Raw genomic sequence first — 25,571 nt, forward strand, 5'->3', positions numbered from 1 at the left:
CCTAAATAATTCTGCCATGCCTCTTTGAATAATACTAAGGGTCAGGGCAGGCCATCATCATCACTAAGCCTGTCATCAATCATTATTATTATCATCATGAACAACATAATCATCATCACCACGATCAAGCCTGAAACTGATCCTAGTAGCCCACACGACCATGGCCGCGGTAAGAGGCCCGGGGTAATTTGGAGCTCTGCGGGGAGGGGCACTTCACTTCCCGTAATTCGAATGGATACCAACCGTCAACATCATCAGACTCGAGCGAGGGGAGCAGATCCGACTTGAATTTAACCGATTGACGCCATAACAGAGGTGAGCCTGAGAGTAACATTTCATTTGACAATGACCATGGAGACGTTGTAGATGTGGAATAACAACTTATCTCATGAACCTTGTAAAGGTAGTAGTTGTTTGGGGGTTGGGGTAAAAAGCGATCTCTCGCTTGGCAAATGTTTACGCTTTTCTGAACAAAGCAACCAGTAAAAACGAGCCTACTAGTGTCTCGCTCAGCTACTTTAATATAACAATATATTTTATTAAAGAGTTCAGATTTAGATAGGCTACCTAATAGAATTTGGTAGATATGGGGATTTACTTTAGGAAGTTGAGAACGTAAATCCGCACGGGTAAAACAAAGGCTCCTCTCTCCAGCCTTGGTAGCTATTTTGAGTAGGCTAGTTTACACACAAAAAAGTCCAACCAACCATACCATTAATGCAGAACGGTCAAACATTTCGCATACCCGAGTGTGTTCCGTTTTATTGTAGTAGGCTATTAAAAGTAGGCTATTAAAAGTGTAACACCAGCATTTGATTACAGTACTGTAGCTAGGTACTGTAGTTTAGTTTTTTCTTTAAAGGTCGATTGTAGCCTACAATTACCTCTAATTGTATCTAGATGCCAACACCTTATTCTCATTGCATCGGCTTTAGACTATTTCCTGGCCTTTATATACTTTTATATAAAGGCGGCTATTTGGCCACCCTTTCTCACGGTAAAGATGGCAATTCTTTGGCCAAACTAAATGTAGTTTAAAAAATAAATACATTTCATACTTTATATTCAAATTTTATGAGTCTGAAGCTAACCTAGGCTAGTCTTCTGTCACACCTGAAGACAACTTGCTGTTTACGGTAGTTCACAATGTGTTAATAGTATAAGCAGTGCAGACCGTCAGTTCAGACCACTGATAAGAGTAAACACAGTTAATTAAACAACTGTTTCTTTTTATATTTTTTTCCTTTATCGCTTCTGGAGCCTGGGAGGTGTGAATGGCCTCTGTCTGTGTCGCTGCCTCCTTTCTCATTTCACGGAATTCGGTCTGCTCCACAACTGAGGAAAAAAAAAACATTTTTCTATCGGATATTCAGTGCATATTCGGTTTTCTCTCGCCAATAGCTATTGAACCAAGCATGACATTCACACCTTTTTTTGTGTAAAAAGAAAAATACAAAACATATTTCGGATTTTTATCATCAATAGCTCTTAAACAAATAAACAAACTTGTCATGACTGAACATGAAGTTTGAAGTCCTAAATATTATTTTGTAAAAAAAAAAAAAATGGATTGTTCTTCATCCACCCAGATTCAGAATATACAATTGTCAAACTCATGGCATGCTTAGTTCTATAGTCATTGACGAGAGAAAAACCTAATATCCACACAATATCCTAAATAAACACATTTTTACCTTGGTTGCTCCACATTCTCTGGGATACTGTTCTTCTGCTGTGCCTAAACAGGGCTAATTGAAGGTCCTCGGCCTAGCATTACAGACCACAAATCATGAGTCTAATTTCAGGAGAAAAGCTATTGCCAGAGTCTGTTTCATATAGTCTCTCTCTCTCCTCGTACAACTCAAGCTTTCATATCTTTTTTTGAGTGTCAGCTGATGGAAAGTATAAATCCCTAGTAGAGACTGTCTCATTGTCTCTGCCATGGCTGTCCAGAGCCTCTGGTGTTAACTTGAGGGGCTGTGTGTGGACTTGTGGCAGACAGACACCAGAGTGGAGAGGGCATGTGTGATTCATGCCGATTCAAAGCTGTGTTTGAAGTGAGAGACTTATCTTTACAACAGGCATCTCTCGTAATGTGTCTGTTCTGATGCAATTGTATACACACACACACACACTCTTGCACAAACATGCAGCCTACTCCACCTTGCAATTCATTGTCTTCAACACAGCCCATAGAATAGGGGACATCTGTAGATGGTAGGGCATAGGATACTTTACACTGTGTGCTCCAATTTGTGTGTGTGTGTGGGGGGGGGGGTAGGTAACCATGGCGACGAGGGGTCATTCCTCTTGCTCCTCGATGAGTAACCACACCAAGGAGAGAGTGACCATGGCTAAGGTGACCCTGGAGAACTTCTACAGTAACCTGATATCCCAGCATGAGGAGAGAGAGATGAGGTGCGTGCTATGGCGTTGACACACACGCACACGCACCGTGCTCTCACATGCTGGAACTAGGAAGATCAGTGACATTGAAAGGGTTCTGAAAAGCAAAGGTTGTTCCTCAAAACATGTCAGAAGCTGAGAAGGCAGCACAGTGCCACAAACAAGAGGAAGAGAGAGTAGAGGTGTTACACATCACTGACCTCAACTCGACCTCTCTCTCTCTGCTTAGAGCCCCACCCTGCCTGGGGGAGAAATGGGTGCAACCGCACCCTGCCGATGCGTGTAGGCAATACAATAAATGCAGTAGTAAAATAAGTCTGAACGATGTTTCAGTGTGTCTGTGAAATATGCTTTTCCCATGACTAGTGCTTTTCACAATGCATCTGGAAGTACTTTTAGTTTGATAAGATCTTGATTTACCCACTGTTGACCATCAGCAGTCCTACCAGGGTCCTGGGAAATTCATATTCAGTTGTTGAATTAAAATGCCATCCCATTCAATCAAAACCTGAATCCAGAAATACCAGCGATAAGGTTAAATTAAATAATTATATACCTTTAAAACCTCTACAGGATCTGTCCCCTCCGTGGGACGGTTGAGCTAATGTAGGCTAATGTGATTAGCATGAGGTTGTAAGTAACAATAACATTTCCCAGGACATAGACATATCTGATGGGCAGAAAGCTTAGATTCCTGTTAATCTAACTGCACTGTCCAATTTACAGTAGCTATTACAGTGAAATAATACCATGCTATTGTTTGAGGAGAGTACACATTTATGAACTTAAATGTATTAAATAACCAATTAGGCACATTTGGGCAGTCTTGATACAACATTTTGAACAGAAATGCAATGGTTCATTGAATCAGTCTAAAACTTTGCACATACACTGCTGCCATCTAGTGGCCAACATCTGAATTGCGCCTAACCTGGAATAGTACATTATGGCCTTTCTCTTGGACTTCAAAGATGATGAAAAAACACACAAAAAACAAAGAAGTCTTTTGTCAGTGCTGTTTATTATGTTGAGCTCTGTTTAGTCGAGAGAGAGTGTGTGAAAAGTCATACGGTTTATACAGTTAATACAGTTTGTCCAGGGGCTGCAGTTGTATCTCATATTTATGACTTTTCAGAAGCCATTAGAGGCGTCTGAAAAATAAAGTTATGCACAAAGCAAGCACCCAGTCACAGCTCATCCTACCCACCAACGAGCCGTGCCAAAAGAGGAAGTCCACACAAAGAATATTGTTCATGGTGTCACAGATCTGCTTAGAAAGGAGAATATACAAGAATTATGGGGGCTGGTTTGGCTAAGCTCCCTCATTTTTTCAAGAAAAACATTTATGGTTTGTTTGTCTTTGAGAACATATGAATGGGTCATTCCTTTTCTGTCACCATTCCTCCATAACTGCCCCAAATAAATTAAAGAACAGGTAGTGTAGTGCTCAGTATGGAGCTGCAGGCTAGGAGGTGACTTCCTGAATCAACATATTTGACCCTAACCTTTGATTCTTGACCCCCGACCCCTGTCTTGTTGCTAGGCAACAGAAGCTGGAGAGGGTGATGGATGAGGAGGGACTGCCTGATGAGGAGGTGAGTGTAGTAACACACACACTTACACACACACTCACAAACACTTACACACACCCTGTGTTGCAGAAGTGTATGCGGCGCTCCCAGCACGCACGTAAGGAGACAGAGTTCCTGAGGCTGAAGAGAACCAGGCTGGGATTGGAAGACTTTGAGTCCCTCAAGGTGATTGGTCGAGGAGCCTTTGGAGAGGTAAGCCTACATAGAGCTATTGCAGTCCTAATTTGGTTATTACTATGTGATTCGTTATCATTTCACAATATAATAGCTTTGCGAGGTAAAAAGTAGGTTTGTCAATAAAGTGTAGCTGAGTTATGTTTGTTATCATGCTCTGGAGTGGATCCTACCATTTTCTCTACTCCCTGCTGTAAGTTATCTATCACTCAGCAGCAATAGAGGAGAGTGGGGTAAGTTGTGTAATTTTTTACATTCAGCATCACTGATATCTGCATTTATTTCAGTATGTTGTGTATCCCTGGAAATAATAAGAATTCATGTAAACGTTACAGTTTTGATAACATAGCTTGTCCAAAAAAAGTGGTCTCTTGGCACAATTTAACCCGGGTATGGGTTAATCACGATCACTCGTTTTCTTTTAATCATTTTAAGCATATTTTAACACCCGCTTAACACCTAACAAACACTTTTAACATAGGCTAGCTCCTGTTGTTACCTCATATCCTTGGGCTCCCGAGTCGCACAGCGGTCTAAGGCACTGCATCTCAGTGCAAGAGTCATCACTACAGTCCCTGATTCAATTCCAGGCTGTATCACATCTGGCCATGATTGGGAGTCCCATAGGGCGGCGCACAATTGGTCCGGGTTTGGCCGGGGTAGGCCGCCATTGTAAATAAGAATTTGTTCTTAACTGACTTGCCTTTATTTTTTTTAAATATCCCAGCGATAATGCCTTGCATTACTCCTGGGAAGAAAACACTTACATTTGCTCAACTTGACATTGGCTCAACGATTGGTTCCCTTTACCCCATGGCCATTGGAACAACTTAACATTTTGACTATATTAGCCCACATAGCTACAAGGATGCACTTTCATGATAGGTTTAGGACCTCCTATTGCAGCGTATAAAATGATGACCTCTTCCTAAATATTTGGTCAAATTATACATTTTGTGTAATTATCCCACAAACAAGGGTGGCTCAATTTACCCCACTCTCACCTACAGTCCTGCGTTTTTCAGTCTGAACTGCCTAATCCACTGGTTTCAGAAAATAATTTGATGATGTAAATCCCCTCCCATTTGCCATGAACTCATGTTGGCTCACCTTTGCCCTCTGACCAACAGGTGCGTCTTGTCCAGAAGAAGGACACAGGTCATGTCTATGCCATGAAGATCCTGCGCAAGGCTGACATGCTGGAGAAGGAACAGGTGTGTGTGTGTGTTTCTCTTTCTCTCTCTCTCTCTCTCTCTCTCTCAATCTCTCTCTATGACTCTCTCTCTCTGGGCTCTATTTTAACAAACCTAACACAATGGTAAATCATAGCGCTGACGGTAGCGCTATAGGTTCGGGGCGTCAGAAATATTTTAGTTATTTGACAACTGGAATTATGGGTGCAGTAGCTGGCAGTGGCACGAAAAGCCTGGGTTATCATTAATAAACAAGTTGAAGGTGTGTCCAGGCTTGACCCCACATTGGTCAATCAGAATGTGCTCCGTGGCTAAATATGGGTTTCTTCAAGTTGTGTATGGTCTTTTATGTATTGCGTTGTCATCAACTCCAATTCAGAAGTGAGTCCATTATAGCTTAGTTTGTTAAAAAGCCTCCAGAAACAGCATAAGAAAAAAAGTATGTAGGCCTATCCCATCTTTGCTATATATGTTGAACATGTTTGCAATCCACATTGTAAGAAGCCTTGTTGCATGGCTTCAATATGGAAATACATAGCATTCACATTGATATAGGGGCTAGGCCTACTGTAAATTGCATTATGTCTGCCTTGTCTGAGCCATGGACCTGCCAAATGTTGTCAATAAGCAAGATTAAATTCCGAAAGCGAGTGAACCATTCTAATCAAATTCTTATCAAAAGGAAACAACTTGTTTTAAATAGGCTATGTGTAAATACTGTTACAGGCACCATAATTGCTCTCTGTGGGCACATAATATTAAGGTAGACATTGTTTAAAACAAGTTGTTGCTTTTACGCACATCCAAAATAATAACATGAGCAGGCAAAACAAAGTATGTTTTTCTGCTCCCAAACTTGATCTTTTAATAATACTTTGGCGATTTTAAGATTTATTTCAAAGCAGTCTCACGAGCCAAACCCTTTATTGATAGGCTGCTATTTGGCCAATGCATTGGGCAGAAAAAAAAAAAAACAGCCTTCATTGAGTGGAGGGGTGGGGGCATGCTTGGTTTTTAATAAAATGAAATGGAAAAACAAGCAATCTGTTTTTAAAAACAACAACAATATTTCTAAATAGGATGGGGTCAGAAGCGTGATATCATAAATCGCATCTCACGTCAATGTATTAACATGACGGTTTGCACGTCTATTTAAAATACGAGGGTCCTGTCAATTGTTTCGTTGCCTACTGAGAGTGACTCCGAAATGTTTCATGTCACTCTCAGTAGACCATTTAAACCCCTTCATTCATAGGCTACTTAGCTAATGCATGGCCAGGATAAAAAAATATGCACCTATGCGAAGCTGCTAAACCAGGCTATGCTTGGTTTTTAATCAAATTAAACGAAATGGGAGGGGAACAAATCGTTTTTTTATGTTTCTAAATACGAGATTCAAAGACCCAAAAGGCACATCTCTCTTTCCGTTGGCACTGTGAGCCATCGCTGGATAGGCAGCGCTTCCGCACTCAAATTCCATGCCATTATCAACTGTGTTACCGTTAAGACCTGCTTTTGGTGGGTCTTAACTTCCCTTTAGCACTGCATGAAATTGTCACTATGCGCTTGATTTTAAGGACATACCTCAAATATTGCCACGCCTCCTCCCACCTCAGTGCAAGCGAGCTGATGTAAATTGCTGAACCTCTGTAATTCCAGTGCGCCAGTTTTTACAATGACGAATTTGCTAACTATTGTGTGTTCAACACTTGAGCCTCCTTAGCGCCTGCTGATAATAGAGCCCTGTGTCCCTTTTATTCGCTCAGCTCAGACATGTACTGTATCTAAGGACATGTACTGTATCTAAGGAAATGTACTGTATCTAAGGATTCACATTCCTCCTTAAGCCTTGTGTCGTGTTGAAACATATTCCTTATTTTCCCAACGCATTATGGATATTTAACTTTGTTTATGTAGCAACAGCCATGGCTATTTCTGAATGTACCCCCTCTCCTCCACTGCCCTCTCCAAATCGGTGAATATCAAAGGTCTTGGTGCTAGAGGATGGGACTGAACCTGTAGGCTTATTGATGTATACATTCTATGTGTTGTGTTTCGATGTTAGGTGGGTTAGCATTAGTGTAGAGAAAATGTGTGTGTGTGTGTTCATTCTTTGTTATCTATGTGTTGTATTTCTATGTTAGGTGTGGGTTAGCATTAGTGTAGAGAGATCGGGTGTGTGTGTTCCTTCTATGTGTTGTGTTTCGATGTTGGGAGGGTTGGCGTTAGTGTAGAGAGAATGTGTGTGTTCATTTTATGTGATCTATGTGTTGTGTTTCTATGTTAGGTGGGCCATATCCGGGCTGAGAGGGACATCCTGGTTCAGGCAGACAGTCTGTGGGTGGTCAAAATGTTCTACAGCTTCCAGGACAAGATGAACCTCTACCTACTCATGGAGTTCCTACCTGGAGGTGTGTGTGTGCGTGTGTGCGCGTGTGTGCGTGTGTGTGTGTGTCTGTGCAAGTGTGCGCGTGTATATTTGCAATTGTGTGTGTGTGATGCTGATGCTCTTTGTGGCACTTCCTGCAGGTGACATGATGACGTTGCTGATGAAGAAGGATACTCTGTCAGAGGAGGAGACTCAGTTCTATGTGGCTGAGACGGTCCTGGCCATAGACTCGATACACCAGATGGGCTTCATACACAGAGACATCAAACCTGACAATGTACTGCTGGACTCTAAGGTACATATACACAGAACATGCTATATAATACATACATGCATGCAAGCAAACACACACACACACTCTGTAACGTACGTGCTTGGAGTCAGGAAGCAGGTGCAGAAGGTACGTTTAATGAGAAGAGAAGGCAGATAAACAAAACAGGAGAAGCGTACTGAACAAGAACAAAACCAATACTGCCTAATGACTGAGGCTACTGAGGGCTAAATAAAGGGAGAGTATTCAAGGTGATGATGAGGTCCAGGTGTGCGTAATCATGGGGAGCAGGTGTGCGCAATGGTGGTGCCAGGACCTGTGGTTAGTAGACCGGCGACGTCGAGCGCTGGAGAGCGACAGCTGGAGTAGGCGTGACACTCGGTCTGGCTCGGGGTCCACGGGGCCAGGGCTGGATGATATCCCAGGACGCACTGTAAGGGAGTCAGCCCGGTGGAGGAGTGACGAAGTGAGTTCTGTGCGTACTCCGCCCAGGGAAGGAACCGGGCCTTCTCCCCCTGCCGGTCCTAAGGAACCTCCCCAGCTCCTGGTTAGTCCTCTCCACCTGCACGTTGGACTGAGGAAAGTACCTGGATGTGAGGCTGGACGTGGCACCCAGCTTCTCCATGAAGGCTCTCCATACTTGCGATGTGAATTTAGGGCCACGGTCTGAGACGATGTCCACCCGGAAGGCCATAGGGCCAGAACATCTGCTGGAACAGTGCCAGACCTGGAGAGCGGCAGGGAGACCAAAGAGAGGGATAAAATGGCAGAATTTTGAGAATCTACAACAACCATAATGGTGGTGAAACCATCAGATGGAGGGAGATCAGTGACGATGTCTATGGACAGATGGGTCTAAGGCCGCTGAGGCACAGGAAGGGGAAGGAGTTTCCCTGCTGGAGCGTGCCAGGGAGATTTAGTTTGGGCACATACGGAGCAGGAGTTGACAGAGTGGGCGACGTCATGCGCCACGGTGGACCACCAGTACTTAGCGGAGATGGATTGAATGGTGCAGGTGATACCTGGGTGTCCAGCGGCGAGGGATGTGTGCACCCAGGTCAACAGCCTATCTCTTACCCCTGTGGGAACGTAGATGTGCTCAGGGGAGCAGGTAACAGGCGCGGATTCCCTCTCCAGAGCCTGGCGGACGTGGAACCACAGGGTAAGGGAAAGGCGGTGATTCTCATCCTTCAACAAGGATATGGTGGGGTTATGACGTTGGAGCCACGGCAGGCCGAGGATGACTTTGTGTACGGGTGTAGTGATGATGAGGACGGCTTTCTTGGTGCATGGCTCCCACGGTGAGGTTGAGTGGTGCTGTGATGTGCGTGATAGTGCCGAATCCCAATGGTCGGCTTGGACCAGAAAAGAAAAGGAGAGCGGGTATGAGGTGATGGTAAGGGAGGAGGCGAGTGCCTGGTCGATGAAATTCCCCGCGGCACCGGAGTCCACTGGAGTTGTAGAGACAACACCTGAGGGACAGCCAGCCAGTGAAATGGAAACCAGGAAGGGTTTGGGTGAAAACGCTGATGATGGAATACTCACGCCTACCCTGGGAGACGGATGATCACGGGACCACCCCTCTGCTCTAGTGGACCCCGGGTTGGGCCGCACCGGACACCACTGAAGCTGGTACACCTCCGGGCCCCAATAGGAACACGATGTCGCTCTGCCAAGGACAGGTGTTTGGCCCATACCTCCATGGGTTCAGGCACTGCCTCAGAACGGCCAAAGGAGGAGGGTGAGGGAGGTTCCGGCGCGCCCGAAGAAGGTTGCTCTAGTAACCTGGTATATTTATGTTAAGTATTATGTTTACCAATAGATGGCAGTATTGACTCAATACGGGATTTGCTTTCAGTTATCCGTAGCCGTTTAATGTCTGCCATATAACCGTGCTCGGAAAAGCCTCAGGAAGCTTCCGCCAGGTGCATTCCGGTAATGTTATTCTAAGTAACAATTAAATAATAAAACGTACTTATGTGTCCGGTGTCATTAATCTAAGAAGCATCCTAAGATACGACAGTTGTCCAGACAGATGGCCAGCGCGATGACTGCGTCCAAAGAAAGGTTGTCGTCCCGGCACGCAAGCTCCGTCTGAACCGCCTCGCGCTGTCCTCTACGGAATAGGGTGCAGAGCACCGGTTCATTCCATCCGCCGGAGGCTGCCACGGTCCGGAAGGTGAGGACGTACTCAGCAATGGTCTGGGTGTCCTGCCGGTGGATGGTCGAAGACCGCCCTTAACAGAGCCATGAACCTCTCATATGAACCCATGAATACAAACAGGTTGAAATCTGGTTGAAATAACGTCATTACTTTTTTTGTTTTTTACGACCAAATCTCTATTTTTAATGTAAAAGTCATGTTATAGTAGGGTCCAGACACTTTTTTGCGATTTCACTTGTTTTTGAGAAACTTACTGCAACCAGTGATTCACTTCCTCGTCCTCGTTGTGCTGTACGGAAGGCTCCGAAAAATATGAACAAATTCTCCAAAAACACCCAAATACGTCCTTTTAGAAACTGAAAAGCTCTCAGTATAGTGATGCAGGTCTTTAGATGTTGTACACAAAATTGTGTTATTCAGAACTTTATCTGGAACGTTATATTTAAATTAGTTGCAACTCGAGTGATACCGCTCCGTCCATTCTAGCAGCAAGCTACAAGGAGAATGGAACAGCTGGATAAAGGAAACAGCTTGAGTCGCACGAAATGCAATGTAACGTTGTGGATAAAGTTCAGAATGACAATTTTATGTGTACAACATCTAAAGAACTGCACCACTATACGTTTACGTTTCTAAATCAACGTATTTGGTTGTTTTTGGAGCACTTGTTCATGTGTTTTCAGAGCCCCCCGTACTGCACAATGAGGATGAGGAAGTGAATCGCTGGTTGGGGTAAGTTGATTAAGTGATATCTAAAAAAAAAAAAGTGCTCTGGACCCTTCTATAACATCCCATTTACATTTATCTTTTTTTGATTCGGTTCTAAAAAAGCAATCAACCAGATTTCAAACAGGTTGAAATCGATTTGAAATGACATCAACACACACACACACACACACAGGAGGATTACATTAGCATTAGAATGCGGTGATCTTCCTGAGTGTCGAGTCTGAAATTATAAATCCACAACACAGTTTCAAAGTCACCACAGGAAGTGTGATTTCAGAAACACTGTTGTGTTGTCATGCATTATTACTGAAACATCCCCAGGAAGCTGTGTAACACAAATAACCGTGTGTGTGTGTGTGTGTGTGTGTGTGTGTGTGTGTGTGTGTGTGTGTTCAGGGCCATGTGAAGCTATCAGACTTCGGCTTGTGTACAGGGTTGAAGAAGGCCCATCGGACAGAGTTCTACAGGAACCTCAACCACAGCGTTTCCAACGACTTCAGTGAGTACAACAATAAAGCTGTACTCAATGAATGTATGTAGATACAATTAGAAAGCTAATACAACTACATATTTGTCATGAATCTTCCTCCTGGGTGCGTAGCTGTAACTGAGTTGTGCCTAAAACCAATGATTTGTTCTCCACAGCATCTCAGTACATGAACTCCAAGAGGAAAGCAGAGACCTGGAAGAGGAACAGAAGACAGCTGGTGAGTGTCATGGAGCTCTGGCTACCTTTAGTCGCTACTCCACTGGAGGATCGGTCTTAAGCCCAAACTTCCTCATAAACACAGCAAAGATGACTGTAGCTGTTAATAAGGGTATAAGACGGTCTACCGATGGCCTCTGCTTTTGAAATATGTTGGTTATCTGTGTTCATTCACTCATAGGAAAGGAAGTGTTCTCTCCTGTAAAGAGTAGAGCATCTCCAAAACCACATTTTCTCTTCATGCGAGAGAGCCTGTCGTTCTGTATAGACCAGATTTTTCTAGATGAAATGAAGAAGGCCAGTGTAGTAGCAGAGATACAGTACACATCTGGTGTGCAGATGGTTGGATTTCTGTCCCTTTTTATGGGCTGATATTTACAGCACGGTTACAGTTACGTCAGCTTGGTTTCCACAGCGAATGTACTGTGTGGCATGGTAAGAGAAAAAGGCCAGGGTTGACTGCATTTTAATTCGGTTCATTCGGAACATTACTTGAAATGTTTATTCATTTCAGGGGCTAGAAGTTGTTTTACTGATTGGGCTGTGTCTAAAGCAGGGCATAGCTCTTACCCTCTCAACTCTCCTCTCCCTCTCTCCTTTCCTCTCTCCTTTCCGATCTCCCTCTCTCAGGCTTTCTCCACTGTGGGAACTCCAGACTACATCGCCCCGGAAGTGTTCATGCAGACTGGATACAACAAGCTCTGTGATTGGTGGAGCCTGGGGGTCATCATGTACGAGATGCTGATTGGTAGGAGTGACCGGTTTGATTGGAAACACAAAGGCACTAACTTGAAAGAAGCAAGAAGTAAGTTAGGATTGAATTAGGATTGCGGTCTAAGTTTCTTTGTCTCTCTCCAGGCTACCCCCCGTTCTGTTCGGAGACACCCCAGGAGACATATAAGAAGGTGATGAACTGGAAAGAGACTCTGGTGTTCCCTCCGGAAGTCCCCATCTCAGAGAGGGCCAAGGAACTCATCCTCAGGTGAGCACCAGTACACTCTTGGAAAATAGGGTTCCAAAGAGGGAACTCCATCCCTCTTTGCAGAGGGATGGAGTTCTACCAATAACCATTTTCATTTTAAGAACCCTTTTTGGAAGATGAGGGTTCTTTGTAAGGCAAAGGGTTCAAACTAGAATCTTTCTCATCCTAAGAACTGTTTTTGGAAGGAAGGTTTCTTTGGATGGCAATAAGGATTCTTTGAAAGACAATAAGGGTTCTACATAGAACTCTTGTGAATCTAAATAAGCTTTTTTATTGTATTTTATTTTAAATAGTGCCTGAGCATTCCTGTTTATCTCAGTGTTTAAAGTTGAACCCTCTTGAGCTTAAAAGGATAGGTGTAAGAATGTTTTAAACTGTACCTACACTACCGTTCAAATGTTTGGAACCACTTAGAAATGTCCTTGTTTTCGATGAAAACATACATGAAATGAGTTGCAAAATGAATAGGAAATATAGTCAAGATGTTGACAAGGTTATAAATAGTGATTTTTGATTGAAATAGTAATTGTGTCCTTCAAACTTTGCTTTCGTCAAAGAATCCTCCATTTGCAGCAATTACAGCCTTGCAGACCTTTGACATTCTAGTTGTCAATTTGTTGAGGTAATCTGAAGAGATTTCACCCCATGCTCCCTGAAGCACCTCCCACAAGTTGGATTGGCTTGATGGGCACTTCTTACATACCATATGGTCAAGCTGCTCCCACAACAGCTCAATAGGGTTGAGATCCGGTGACTGTGCTGGCCACTCCATAATAGACAGAATACCAGCTGACTGCTTCTTCGATAAATAGTTATTGCGTAGTTTGGAGCTGTGCTTTGGGTCATTGTCCTGTTGTAGGAGGAAATTGGCTCCAATTAAGCGCCGTCCACAGGGTACGGCATGGCGTTGCAAAATGGAGTGAGAGCCTTCCTTCTTCAAGATCCCTTTTACCCTGGACAAATCTCCCACTTTATCACCACTAAAGCACCCCCAGACCATCACATTGCCTCCACCAAGCTTGACAAATGGCGTCAAGCATTCCTCCAGCATCTTTTCATTTTTTCTGCTTCTCACGGATGTTCTTCTTTGTGATCCGAACACATCAGACTTAGATTTGTCTGTCCATAACACTTTTTCCAGTCTTCCTCTGTCCAGTGTCTGTGTTCTTTTGCCCATCTTAATCTTTTATTTTTATTGGCCAGTCTGAGAGATGGCTTTTTCTTTGCAACACTGCCTATAAGGCCAGCATTCCCAAGTCGCCTCTTCACTGTTGACGTTGAGACTGGTGTTTTGCGGGTAGTATTTAATGAAACTGCCAGTTGAGGTCTTGTGAAGCGTCTGTTTCTCAAACTAGACACTCTAATGTACTTGTCCTCTTGCTCAGTTGTGCACCGGGGCCTCCCACTCCTCTTTCTATTCTGGTTAGAGCCAGTTTGCTCAGTTCTGTGAAGGGAGTAGTACACAGTATTGCACAAGATCTTCCGTTTCTTGGCAATTTCTCGCATGGAATAGCCTTCATTTCTCAGAACAAGAATAGACTGATGAGATTCAGAAGAAAGTTCTTTGTTTCTGTCCATTTTGAGCCTGTAATTGAACCAACAAATGTTGATGCCCCAGATACTCAACTAGTCTGAAGAAGGCCAGTTTTATTGCTTCTTTAATCAGAGCAACAGTTTCAGCTGTGCTAACATAATTGCAAAAGGGTTTTCTAATGCTCAATTAGCCTTTTAAAATTATAAACTTGGATTAGCTAACACAACGTGCCATTGGAACACAGGAGTGATGGTTGCTGATAATGGGCCTCTATACGCCTATGTAGATATTCCTCTATATAAAGAGCCAAATTAACACTCAGGGGTTTAAACGAACCCAATTGTTGATGTTAATAACCAAAGGTAAATGTGTGATTGTGTCATTTGTACTCTGTGTAGAGTAAAACACTCAAAACCACACCCATTGTTAACATATTTCCTAGCATGCTCTATAGCAGGTTGTTGTCTCCTATGGGGACAAACCGAAGGACCCTATATGGTTCTACTTAGCACCTTTTTTCTCCCCTAAGAGTGCACTACATATAGCATGGTCAAAAAGAGAGAGAGAGATGGATAAACAGTCCATAGAGGCCATTGTTCATGGTGTTATTCTTGATAAGAATGAACGTCAACTAAATGGTTCCAATGTAAAACATGAATGTTATCTCAAGCTAATACTGTATCTCTGGCAGGTACACTTCTATGTCCCTTTATGTGGTTGTTCTCAGGATCAACATTTTGGTATATTCTTAGGTTCTGCTGTGAGGGAGATCATCGGATCGGGGCGACGGGGGTGGAGGAGATCAAGAGAAACCCATTCTTTGAGGGAGTCGATTACGACCACATCAGGTACACAGGGACTTCTTTCCAGGGACAGTTTTATAGGCAAAACAATTCGGGTTTTATATTTTTTTTAATACCTCGGCGGTCCAACAAGTCCAGGTCTTACTACAGTCTTACTGTGTTTGTCGCCCAACCCAGGGAGAGACCTGCAGCGATCCCCGTGGAGATCAAAAGCATAGACGACACGTCGAACTTCGACGAGTTCCCTGAGTCAGACATCCTCTCACCCACAGGTGAGAGAAAGACAAGAGTTTCTACCGAAACTCTTATCTTTGTGTGTGTGTGTGTGTGTGTGTGTGTGTGTGTGTGTGTGTGTGTGTGTGGTTGTACAGTATACCTTGTGGCTATCAACTTTAAATCTCTCCCTTTCTCCTTATCTATTTCCGCTCCCTCTTTCATCACTCTCCTTTCTCTCCCCCTTTCTCTCTCTCTCCCCAGCTGCAGCAGCATCCACCAAGTCTCCAGCAGCAGCAGCAGCAGCTGAGGCTGACTATAAAAATAAAGACTGGGTCTTCATCAACTACACCTACAAGCGATTCGAGGGCCTGACAGCCAGGGGAGCCATCCCTTCCTACATGAAGGGAAGCAAGAGATGAACTCTGACCCTATAACCTGTGCTGCAATGGCCCACTGATCCCCATATCCCCCGCAGCACCCAGATACCTTCACACAACGGTTCAGTTTCATAATACAAATATGTTGTTGTTTTTTTACAAAATTGAACCGTTAAAGCTATTCTATTTCCTGCAGGCCTTCTGAACCAGGATTCTGAGAAATCTGGTTGAACCAAACCTAACCAGTTCATTATACCCTGTGGATACATGGTTGTAACCACTGTTTGGCCTTCTGTGACTTGGGGCCCAGTAACCGGGTTTCCAGGATGTGAAAACCACCATTCTTCTTTCACAGTCAATGCATGTTTGGATAAATTATCTCAGTAACATTTTTACAGTGTGTAACAATAACTCATCTCAAATATGCTTTCTTGCTGTGTAGGAAGAATGTCAATTTTATCTTCGATACCAGGATAGCAGTTTTGATTGAATAGGGCCCAATGTCTCAAAGCTGAAGCCTGGCTCTAACTTCCGCACCAGCACTGAACTCTGATGTACAGCCTTATAGCTGTCCCCTTGTGCCCCTCCAGAACCTTCTCCCCACTCCTCTCCTCAACCTGTCATACGGTTAATAGGGACACGTCTCTACTCTTCTCTAGGAAGCTGGCAGGTTCACAAGCAGTCTGTCTCATTACCCCTGTGACGTCATTAGATCCCCGCTTGCCTTGGAGAGAGAAGTTCTAACAATGCTATTTTTAGCCTTCTATTTCTGTGATTTCTGTGATGTCATCAGTCAGAGTGAGTGAGAATGTTCAACAAAGGAAGGAAAATTCCATGGTAGTCTAGCTACTCCTCGATAAGGGTTTATTGAGGAAGCACTTCTCCTTCACTGCCTTTGTTGGTTGTCTCAACTTTTAATGTGCCCTGTTATTCCTTTTATCATTTTGTAATGTATCATTTTCAGAAAGGTTCATTCAAATGCTGCGTTGGATTGAAATAGTACTGGTCTTCAGGGATATAACTAATGCTGGTTGTGTGTGTATGTTGAGCTGTCTGAATGACACTACCTTGAGACATCATGTCCATTTTATATGCCTTACCCAAAGAACTCCAAGAGCTGTACATTAGTTTGAAATTGGAATCCCCCTTTTTTTTGTTTCATGTTAAATTGTTTGTATGCAGGATGGAAAGCTCTAGACTTTTGCTCACCCGACAGTGCTTGATTTCAAAATATTTTTTTTTACAGCTGCTCTTTCTAAAGCTGGTATTTAATGAAAGGCTTCTCATGTTCGTTTTTTTTCCATATAGAATTTTTAACTCACAAAGGAACCACCGTTTTATGCACAATGCTGGGGATTTATGAATTTCACGTCCATTTAAAACTTCAGCAAATATGAAATATAGAGCTTGAACTTTCACATATATCTGTGTTAAAGCACTTTCAGCACTGTTAGTGTGTGTATGTACGTATTATGTAAAAAAGGAAAACAAACTTGGCCACACTTTACACCTTACTTGAGTAACTACAGGATACTTTTTACTAGATGAACTACTGCAGTCAGGTAGTAGTGGGCCTAACACTAACCATTTCTTCTCACTCTTTTATTTTTCAAGAGACTAAAATGGTATGTGCTATGTAACTACTTGTACTTAAATGTAATTTCATAGATTATTCCCACGTAGTAACCCAGTATTAATACCTGTGTAAAGTGATGCAACATATTTTTTTTCCCCCAGATAGACGACTGAATGATGTTGACGGTTAGTTCTCCTCTCGTTCTGATTTTCACTCGAGTGCTTTAAGGTCTTTGTACCCGCTGGAGAAGTAAACTCTGAGCAGCTGCTTAGCATGGTAGACTCTTACTAGTGTAATGCTGTTTGAAAAGGTGCACATGCCAAATAGGCGGTACAATAATTCCCATTTACGTCTGCTTGTGTTTTTTAAAAGAGCCTATATTTTGTATCAATGCTCACACCAAGCTGTTCCTTTTGAACAAGGAAAAATATTGATATGCAAATGAGTACATGTATAAACCGCAGTCATTTCTCACTGCTGGGTGACACATATACTATGTATAGATCTGTGTGTGTGTATCTTATTGAATCCTTCTGTATGAGGTTTGAATGTTTTCAGCTCAACTATATTTCTCAGCAAAGGAGAACACATGTTCACTATGAGAAGAAAGCTTTAAATGCTGAGAAAATGATTTCATCTTTCAATAAAACATTTGTACAATTCTGGGGCATACTGTTGTTTCTTTTTTTATGTCTTTGTCAGCATGGCCATCTTTTCTATGAGAGGTCAACCTGAGGTTTTATTTATCAGAACACAGAATCATGGAGTTAGCTATGCCATCAGTCATTTTATTTCGGTTTCCCGTGCAGCTGCGACAATCACTTGAACAAATTCTTTGAACAAAAAAAACAATGGAAATACTTTAAACAATAATATTAACTGCAACCTTTATATAAATGTACAAAGTATATAAAATGTAATCGGTCATAAAAGGAAAAAAAGAGCACACGCAAACACACACACACACTTATTATGACATGATACATTCTAAATGAGGAAACACTAGATACACTCTGGTAGGGTCTAGTTATCTACTGTAAACATCATCCTTGTCCTAATCCATGTGTGGTTGTGTGCGTACATGTGTACATGCCTGTGTTTCATGCGCATCTTTCTGTATGCGTACATGGGTTGGACTGTATGGTCATTGAGGTTTGTTTGAGTGTCTGTAAACTCACACATCCTGAGTGGAAGACAGGCTGACGTGGTAACTGATGACGGCCTCGGGTAGAAGTTGCCCCAAAACACAGATCTAGGGCTAGATTCTTTCAGATCCGCGCTTGCTGACACCTGCATAGAGGTCAGAGGTGGAACTGCATTAGAGCTGTCAAATCAACAGGCGCTCCCGGCATTATACCTAAAGCGGACGTTGCCATTGGCTGCACGGAGTCGCATTAACAGAAATCTCATGCAGCCCTGTTTACAAGTTAGAACACTGGAATTTGAGATGTAATCTGCACCTCGATTAGGCTGATAGAAATCCTCATTATTTTGTTGAATGATTTTGAATTTGAGCGTCATTATTTCTATATAGCCTACAAATTCTCGGTCTGAACTTCTAACACAAGTGGGACGGTGTGGCTTCATGAGATCACCAGAGCAGCTGCTCACTGATTTGACAGCTCCAACCCAGTTACATCTCCGACACGCCAAAACATCAGCTTTGCGGGTGTCGTCTATCGCTGGTTAATGCTTGATCTGATTGAATCTAGGCCCTAGTATCAGCGCAACCGTAACCTTGCCAAACCCTGACCTTAACCAATAAGGGGAACAAAAAAAAAACTATACCCAAGGTCAACTTCTACCCTCTCCTCAACTGTCATTGGTGGGTGGGGGTGGGGCCTGAGACTGGGGACGGGGATCAGGGCTGATCAGCCTATCCAGCTCATCGACCTGCGGGTTGAGTGTGGCTGCGGGTCGTGTTGGCTCCCCCAGTGAGGCGATGAGGTTGGGGACACTCTTGCTTCGGACACACTGGAAGTCCACGTGTCGACTCTTCCCTTCCTCCTTCTCCCAGGACAGCTGGATGAAGGGCCGCTGCACGTAGTTATAGATGACCTCTGACCTCCCACCGGGACGGCGCTTCACCTTCTCCTTACAGGTAGGGTACCCTGGGATACATGAGGACCAGACGCACATCATGTTCAGTATCCCTGTAGGGTTTGCAGATTTGAGGGTAAGCAAAATGTTGCCTATGGCATTGGAAGACTTGGGGCTAGATTCAATAAGTATTCCGGAAGATTTGTGTTATAGCGCAATTTAAATGTAAATGTAATTTTCGTTTGAGATGACATATCCCACTGGGCACAGACGTCAGTTCAACGTCTACTTTTGATTTAAATACGGTTGAGTTGTCAACTAACGTGAATTCAACGTGAAATCAACACAATTTCACCATGTCATTGGATTTAGGTTAAAAACTGGGTGAAAAAAAGTAGAAATGTCCTGACGTTGATGACGTTTTGCAAATCCAATCAGTTTTCCACATTGATTCAACATCATCACATAACATATATTTTTATTTATTGAAATAACGTGGAAAGAGCTTTGATTCAATCAGTTTTTGCTCAGTGGGATGCAGCGTGTAATACAAATGCGGGAACATAGCCTTTAAATTTCAATCTAGCTATAGACGGGTTGGTTGCTAAGCAACAAAACCTCTGTATGCAACTATAGGGCACAACAGACGGGGTTGGCTTAGATTGTTGACAGCATGCAAACTATATTTTGTCTCCAATGTATATTGAAAATACATTTTCACAATGAGCACTTGTTGTTTCTCAAATGCATCGTTACAGTTGTTGGTTAGCTAGCTCGCAAATGTTTTGCCATATTAGCATTGACATAAAATCAGACAAAACAGCTCAAAACAAGACATGATATCAATAACAAGATGAAACGTGCCACTTAAGATTCCCCTCAATGTTACTAGCTATCTTGCCATCCAGAATCACAACAAAACATGGACTTTGTCACCATTAAAACATGTGCATCGTTTTCATCTGCTAACCCATACAGTATATAGCATGGATCTTCCGCGATACGGATTGAATCTAAACCTTGGATTGCTTATACCTATTTGTTTCTTTCAGATATTCAGATACCTAAGCAGAAGAGGCTAGGAGAAGAGGCTAAGGGCTAGCGGGTTGATTTGGGACATGGTAACGGACTCACCCTCAATGCCGATGCGAATGTTCTTCAGTCCTCTCTCCTTTAACAGTGCTTTGGCCACATCTCTGTTCTCTATGTACTTGAAGAAGCGGTAGAGCTTGGTGCTGTACAGAACTGGGTACATTGAAGAGAGAAAGAACAGGAAATAATATAATAAGGTAAATTATTCCTTATTATTTTCCAAAAAAAGTTGGGGTACTAGATTCTCAAAAATCTAAAGTATAGAAAATGAAACAATAATGTATGATTCCTTGTAATTACACTGAGAGAGGTGAAGGACTAGGTCACTTACTCTGTGAGTATTCCTCTCCCATGGGTGGAGGGTTGTCATGGTCCCAATCCACTATGTCATCATCTGTGAGAACTACGATGTGACACTCCCTCTCCCCCTCCTGAGCACTGGACACCATCACTGGGACAACTAGCTCCTCTAGGAAGACATCAAACTGACGCTTAGCACCGTCGTTGGACAGCTCATGTAGCAACGCACCTGGGACAGGAACGAATGGTCACACCATTTGAACTATGACCTCTGATTTGACATCATAGTCTCTTGTACATGGCAAAATGTATATATATATATATATATATATATATATATATATATATATATATATATATATATATATATATATTCAATAGTGAAAATTCAAGATGAAGAAGACTCAGCAATTAGGAACAGGTTTTGAAAAGTGGTTTAACTTAATTTGGAAAACTGTGCATGCAACCAATTGCAAAACATTACTCAACGTTTTGGTTTTGAACAGGGCCCTGGTCAGACCCGATGTGACTGTGCTACTCACTGAGGTCTCGGCACCTGACGGTACTGTAGTCAAAGTTAATACAGAGGTAGTCACACGCTTCTCTGAGCTCAGACACTGACACCCCCTCTGGACACTGCAGGATACCCCCTTTGTAAAAGTCCTGCAAGAGAGGGAGAGAGAATGGGAGAGAGAGTCAAGGAACAGAGAGGAAGAGGGGGGAGAGAGAAACACAGTAGGTTAGTTTAGGTAAGGGAAGGGAAGATATAAGCAATTTCATAATTCAGGGGAACTATTTTAAGTGAAACACACCAGGACGACTTTGAATATGCTGGCTCCGATTCCCTCAGCGATCTCATATTCTCCCTTGGCGTTTGGCCGCGTGAAGTGACGGGCAGGACCAAACATCCTGAGAATTCAAATGTGTTATTTATTTATTTAATTATACTAAATGTCCTCACAATATGCATTTCTGAGTTTAGTGCATGTTGATAACCTTGTCTGTGTAGATGTCCAGTTACCATTCAAGTCTTATTTCATTTCCTTAGTACAGTGTTGCCACACCCTGATCTGTTTCACCTGTCTTTGTGCTTGTCTCCACCCCCCTCCAGGTGTCGCCCATCTTCCCCAATATCCCCAGTGTATTTATACCTGTGTTCTCTGTTTGTCTGTTGCCAGTTGGTTTTGTTTCGTGAAACCTACCAGCGTTTATTCCCCTGCTCCTCTCTGTTCTTGCTTCTGTTTTTCTAGTCCTTCCCGGTTTTGACCGTTCTGCCTTCCCTGACCCTGAGCCTGCCTGCCGTTCTATACCTTGCCCCACCTCACTGGATTATTGACCCCTGCCTGCCCTGACCCTGTGACTGCCTGCCGTTCTGGACCTTTTGCAGCCTCTCTGGATTACTGACCTCTGCCTGTCTTTGACCTGTCGTTTGCCTGCCCCTGTACTATAAATAAACTTGTTTCTTCAACACTGTCTGCATCTGGGTCACACCTGAAACCTGATAAGTGTAACTTGTCAGAATCATAACAATGCCTCCATTGTATATGCGAGAGAAGGTGTTAATGAGAGGAATATTCCTGGGTAAAATTTGATCAATCTCAGATTATTAGCCCAGATTAACCCAAATGGCCAATGGGTCAGAGTAAACATCACTCTCTGAGACTAGAAACAAACCACTCTGAAATGATTCCTGAGGGATTAGGGTTTTGTTAGTGTTTCTTCTTTATCTTTCCCTGATCTAATAATAGGCTGTACTACTGTATTGGACACGGTGGTGATCGACGCTTACCTGATGACTAACCTGGCCTGAGACCTGAAGACTTGTGCTAAGGCTTTGGCTGATTTAGGTCAGTGGGCTAGCACAATCTTGTGGGAGTCTGTTACACTGTAATAAAAGAGTCTAAATCTGACAGACAGATTGTGATGCTTAGGGGTCTGGACCTTACCTCCCCAGCATGGTGTCAGGGTGGGCAGTGAACAGGGCGGGGTCCACCACAAAGTGAGTCCCGTCCACCATCAGGGTCACCCGCTCATGAGGGAGGCGAGACAGGGGAGACAGGTTCTTCTCGCCCCTCCCCTCACGTTGGAAGTCTGGACGTGCTGCCATGTCAATGTCTGGGGGAGAACAAGTACCATCACAGTTGACCTCATGGATTTACATTTGTGCCAGAGATATCCTACAAATATGTCAACTGACAAATGTGGCCAAAACCATGAGGCAGCGAGGACACTGGCTCTGACATGGCTTTATCCCCCATTACTCCAACACAGCCATATCAGGGTTAGACGGAAACAAAGGTGGGCTGGAGCAAAGACCTGCCCTACTGTACTGTAGGTCTAGTTGACGGTAAGGGGTCAGACAACTAGTAGTATACAGGCCTTCAAACCGGCCGTCCCACTGTCTCAGTGAGCCTATTAGCCTGGTGCCCTGGACCCATCTGCTACTGTCAGCCTCCTCACTAAGCCCCGAGAGGAGGAGGAGATTACTGCAGTAGCGTACCGTAGCTGCACAGTAACGTGTCAGCTTTTCCAGCCTCACCAGTTCTCCCAGTTATCTGGACTGGGACTGAGACAGACAGCAGCAGGAGGGTTCATGGGAATAACTGTAGAGTGATGAAGTCGACAACAGTGGCCACAATACTCTCTGTCTTACATACAGTATCTGCTTGGGTCTCTGACATTGAAGATTGTTCTGCTACTAACAAACCTGGCATTCATCTCCCACCAATAGGGCAGTGACGTCCCTGGCGCACTTAAACTTGGTATTCAGCTGAGACAACAGAAATAAAGCATTACATACAGAAGTGAATGTGAGAGGACAAAGAGTAGGTATTATTCCGGTGGAATGAGAGAATTTGTTATTATTTTTTATTTAACCTTTATTTAACTAGGCAAGTCAGTTAAGAAGAAATTCTTATTTACAATGACAGCCTACCGGGGAACAGTGGGTTAACTGCCTGGTTCATGGGCAGAAAGACAGGTTTTCACCTTGTCAGCTCAGGGATTCGATCCAGCAGCCTTTCCGGCCCAACGCTCTAAACACTAAGCTCTACCCAATGCTCTAACCACCTGCAGCCCAATTAGAACCTGTCTAATGGGAATAACCATTAGACAGGCCGTAACCTATGTTCATTTAGCTTTTCAAAGTAAAATAGATGTAGTAAAAGGGTAATTAGTTAAAGGGTAATTAATGCGTGGGTTATTCTACTGGTATAACACCTGAGTTGTAACAATGGTCTTCAATGGTGTGCAGTGCACAGCATTCCATTGTAGCCAACAGGTGGAAGACAGACAGGTTCTAATGTAACACAATGAGGAAAAGGGTTTGATGGGATGCAAATTCTAACAACTGTTGAGGAGAGCTGATAATATTAACACTGCACTGTAACATAACTGGTAGCCTAAGCCCAAAATCAAGATATATGGTAGGCTACCCCAACCCATACCGAACCACTAGCGGTTCTGGGGGGGCCCTGTGACAACAATTTCGGACCCCCTTGTGGCCCCCCTAAATGTGGAGTATGAAATCATTTTTACATAACACATTTTTGCTATCATTCTTTTTTTACATCCTTATTAGACAGTGGCAACGATGATGATTATGAACATGGTCTTTTGCCTGCTAATGCCTGCAATGCAGTGAAGAAAACGATATGACAACAATAACGTCTAATGTAACTGGCCCCTCTAATAGTACAACTGGCCCCAGCTTGGCCCCCCCAGTTGAAATGGTCTAGAACCGCCACTGGCCCGAACCCCATCAACAATTCTGTATTTGTCTAGCTAATAAACAGCACTGACTATTTTATTCAGTCTGCGTCCAAGGTGTAGACAATTTTCACTGTAGCCGTCCCTGCTGACTTGAGATTTGACAGCGCTACGAATTACGCTGCGCCACATGTCTGGAGCTTACGTGCCCGTATCACGGTCTGCATACGTCATAACAGAAATACAGAGCTGTATTATAAAATGCCATAATAACATTCAATACAGTTGCAGACATATTACCAAAACATAAGCTATAGGCGACGGAGACCACCAGACAACGACTAACCACCAGCCTTACCAGAACGTCTGAGTGAAAACGGCTGTTCTCTGTAACCGGTCTGTCACGCGAACGATGGACCCGATGCCAAGTGCCAGAGCGCGGGGTGCAGGAATATGGGTTTACCGAAAGCGCCCCAGCCCATACGGTGACAGCGGATCAGTGCTCTCAAATCCAATTACTCTCGATGTAGAGACCCAGAGACTCTCGTGAGAGAATTCCCAATCCGTTTGTTTCGACGCGCAGAATTGCTACTGTGTATCTATCTTTCCTTAACTGACCCCTACCATATATCTCCAATAATTTGACAGGGGGGGTGGAACTATTTTCACTTCATAAAGTCATATTTATTGGTATGGTTTAGAGAAACAATATTGAAACAACTATCTGAAACAGAGAGAAAATAATAAAATGTCTCAAATAATGTTATCTGACCGTAGGGCGCTACAGAGGTAAGTGCTGACGGACCAGCACATGACTGGGGCCAAGCTTCCTGCCATCCAGGACCTATATAATAGGCGGTGTCAGAGGAAAGCCCATAAAATTGTCAGAGACTCCAAGCCAAAAGACTGCTGAACAATTAATCAAATGGCCACCGGACTATTACATTTACCCCCTCCATATTTTCTGAACACTGCTGCTACTCGCTGTTTATTATCTATGCATAGTCACTTCACCCCTACCTACAAAAAATTACCTCAACTAACCTGAACCACCGCACACTGACTCGGTACCGGTGGCATTAATACGTGTCACATATCAGTTTGCAAACAATGTAAAAAAAAACATATATCATTCAGTTAATAAAGCCACATACAAACATGGTCTCTTTTTAGTTTTCTTGAGTAATACAGCTCCAAAATGCAGATGTTTCAGCCTAGTTCAGTGCTTTCTGTGGTGGTGGGGCAAGCCAGCAGAAAATATGAAGCGTTGCGCTGTGATTGGCTCAGTGTTCTATCACTCATTGGGACACTACATCACC

General features: G+C 43.3%; 2 protein-coding genes across 3 annotated transcripts; one reads left to right on the plus strand and one right to left on the minus strand.

Annotated features, from left to right (window-relative positions):
• The first annotated feature begins 182 nt into the window (after positions 1 to 182).
• Positions 183 to 17,775, plus strand: LOC115208148 (serine/threonine-protein kinase 38). The gene is made up of 14 exons (XM_029775993.1): positions 183 to 315; positions 2,282 to 2,418; positions 3,950 to 4,001; positions 4,068 to 4,190; positions 5,303 to 5,386; positions 7,653 to 7,776; positions 7,895 to 8,049; positions 11,315 to 11,417; positions 11,564 to 11,625; positions 12,255 to 12,372; positions 12,483 to 12,606; positions 14,893 to 14,988; positions 15,121 to 15,215; positions 15,421 to 17,775. The coding sequence occupies exons 2-14, from the start codon at positions 2,288 to 2,290 to the stop codon at positions 15,576 to 15,578; spliced, it is 1,425 nt and encodes a 474-aa protein (XP_029631853.1). The 5' UTR covers positions 183 to 315; positions 2,282 to 2,287; the 3' UTR covers positions 15,579 to 17,775.
• Positions 17,776 to 17,875: 100 nt separating this feature from the next.
• On the minus strand, positions 17,876 to 24,835 carry LOC115208149 (BTB/POZ domain-containing protein KCTD20). 2 transcript variants are annotated; one of them, XM_029775996.1, is made up of 7 exons: positions 24,611 to 24,835; positions 22,491 to 22,659; positions 21,357 to 21,453; positions 21,087 to 21,207; positions 20,576 to 20,773; positions 20,287 to 20,397; positions 17,876 to 19,223 (listed from the first exon to the last, which is right to left on the minus strand). In XM_029775996.1, exons 2-7 carry the CDS (start codon positions 22,649 to 22,651, stop codon positions 18,925 to 18,927), a joined length of 987 nt encoding a protein of 328 aa, XP_029631856.1. In that variant the 5' UTR covers positions 22,652 to 22,659; positions 24,611 to 24,835; the 3' UTR covers positions 17,876 to 18,924. The 2 variants fall into 2 exon arrangements, with proteins under 2 accessions (XP_029631856.1, XP_029631855.1); XM_029775995.1 differs by having other exon boundaries at positions 17,876 to 19,265.
• Positions 24,836 to 25,571: the final 736 nt, after the last annotated feature.

This window comes from Salmo trutta, chromosome 14, assembly GCF_901001165.1.
Source record: "Salmo trutta chromosome 14, fSalTru1.1, whole genome shotgun sequence".
Classification (NCBI taxonomy): domain Eukaryota; kingdom Metazoa; phylum Chordata; class Actinopteri; order Salmoniformes; family Salmonidae; genus Salmo; species Salmo trutta.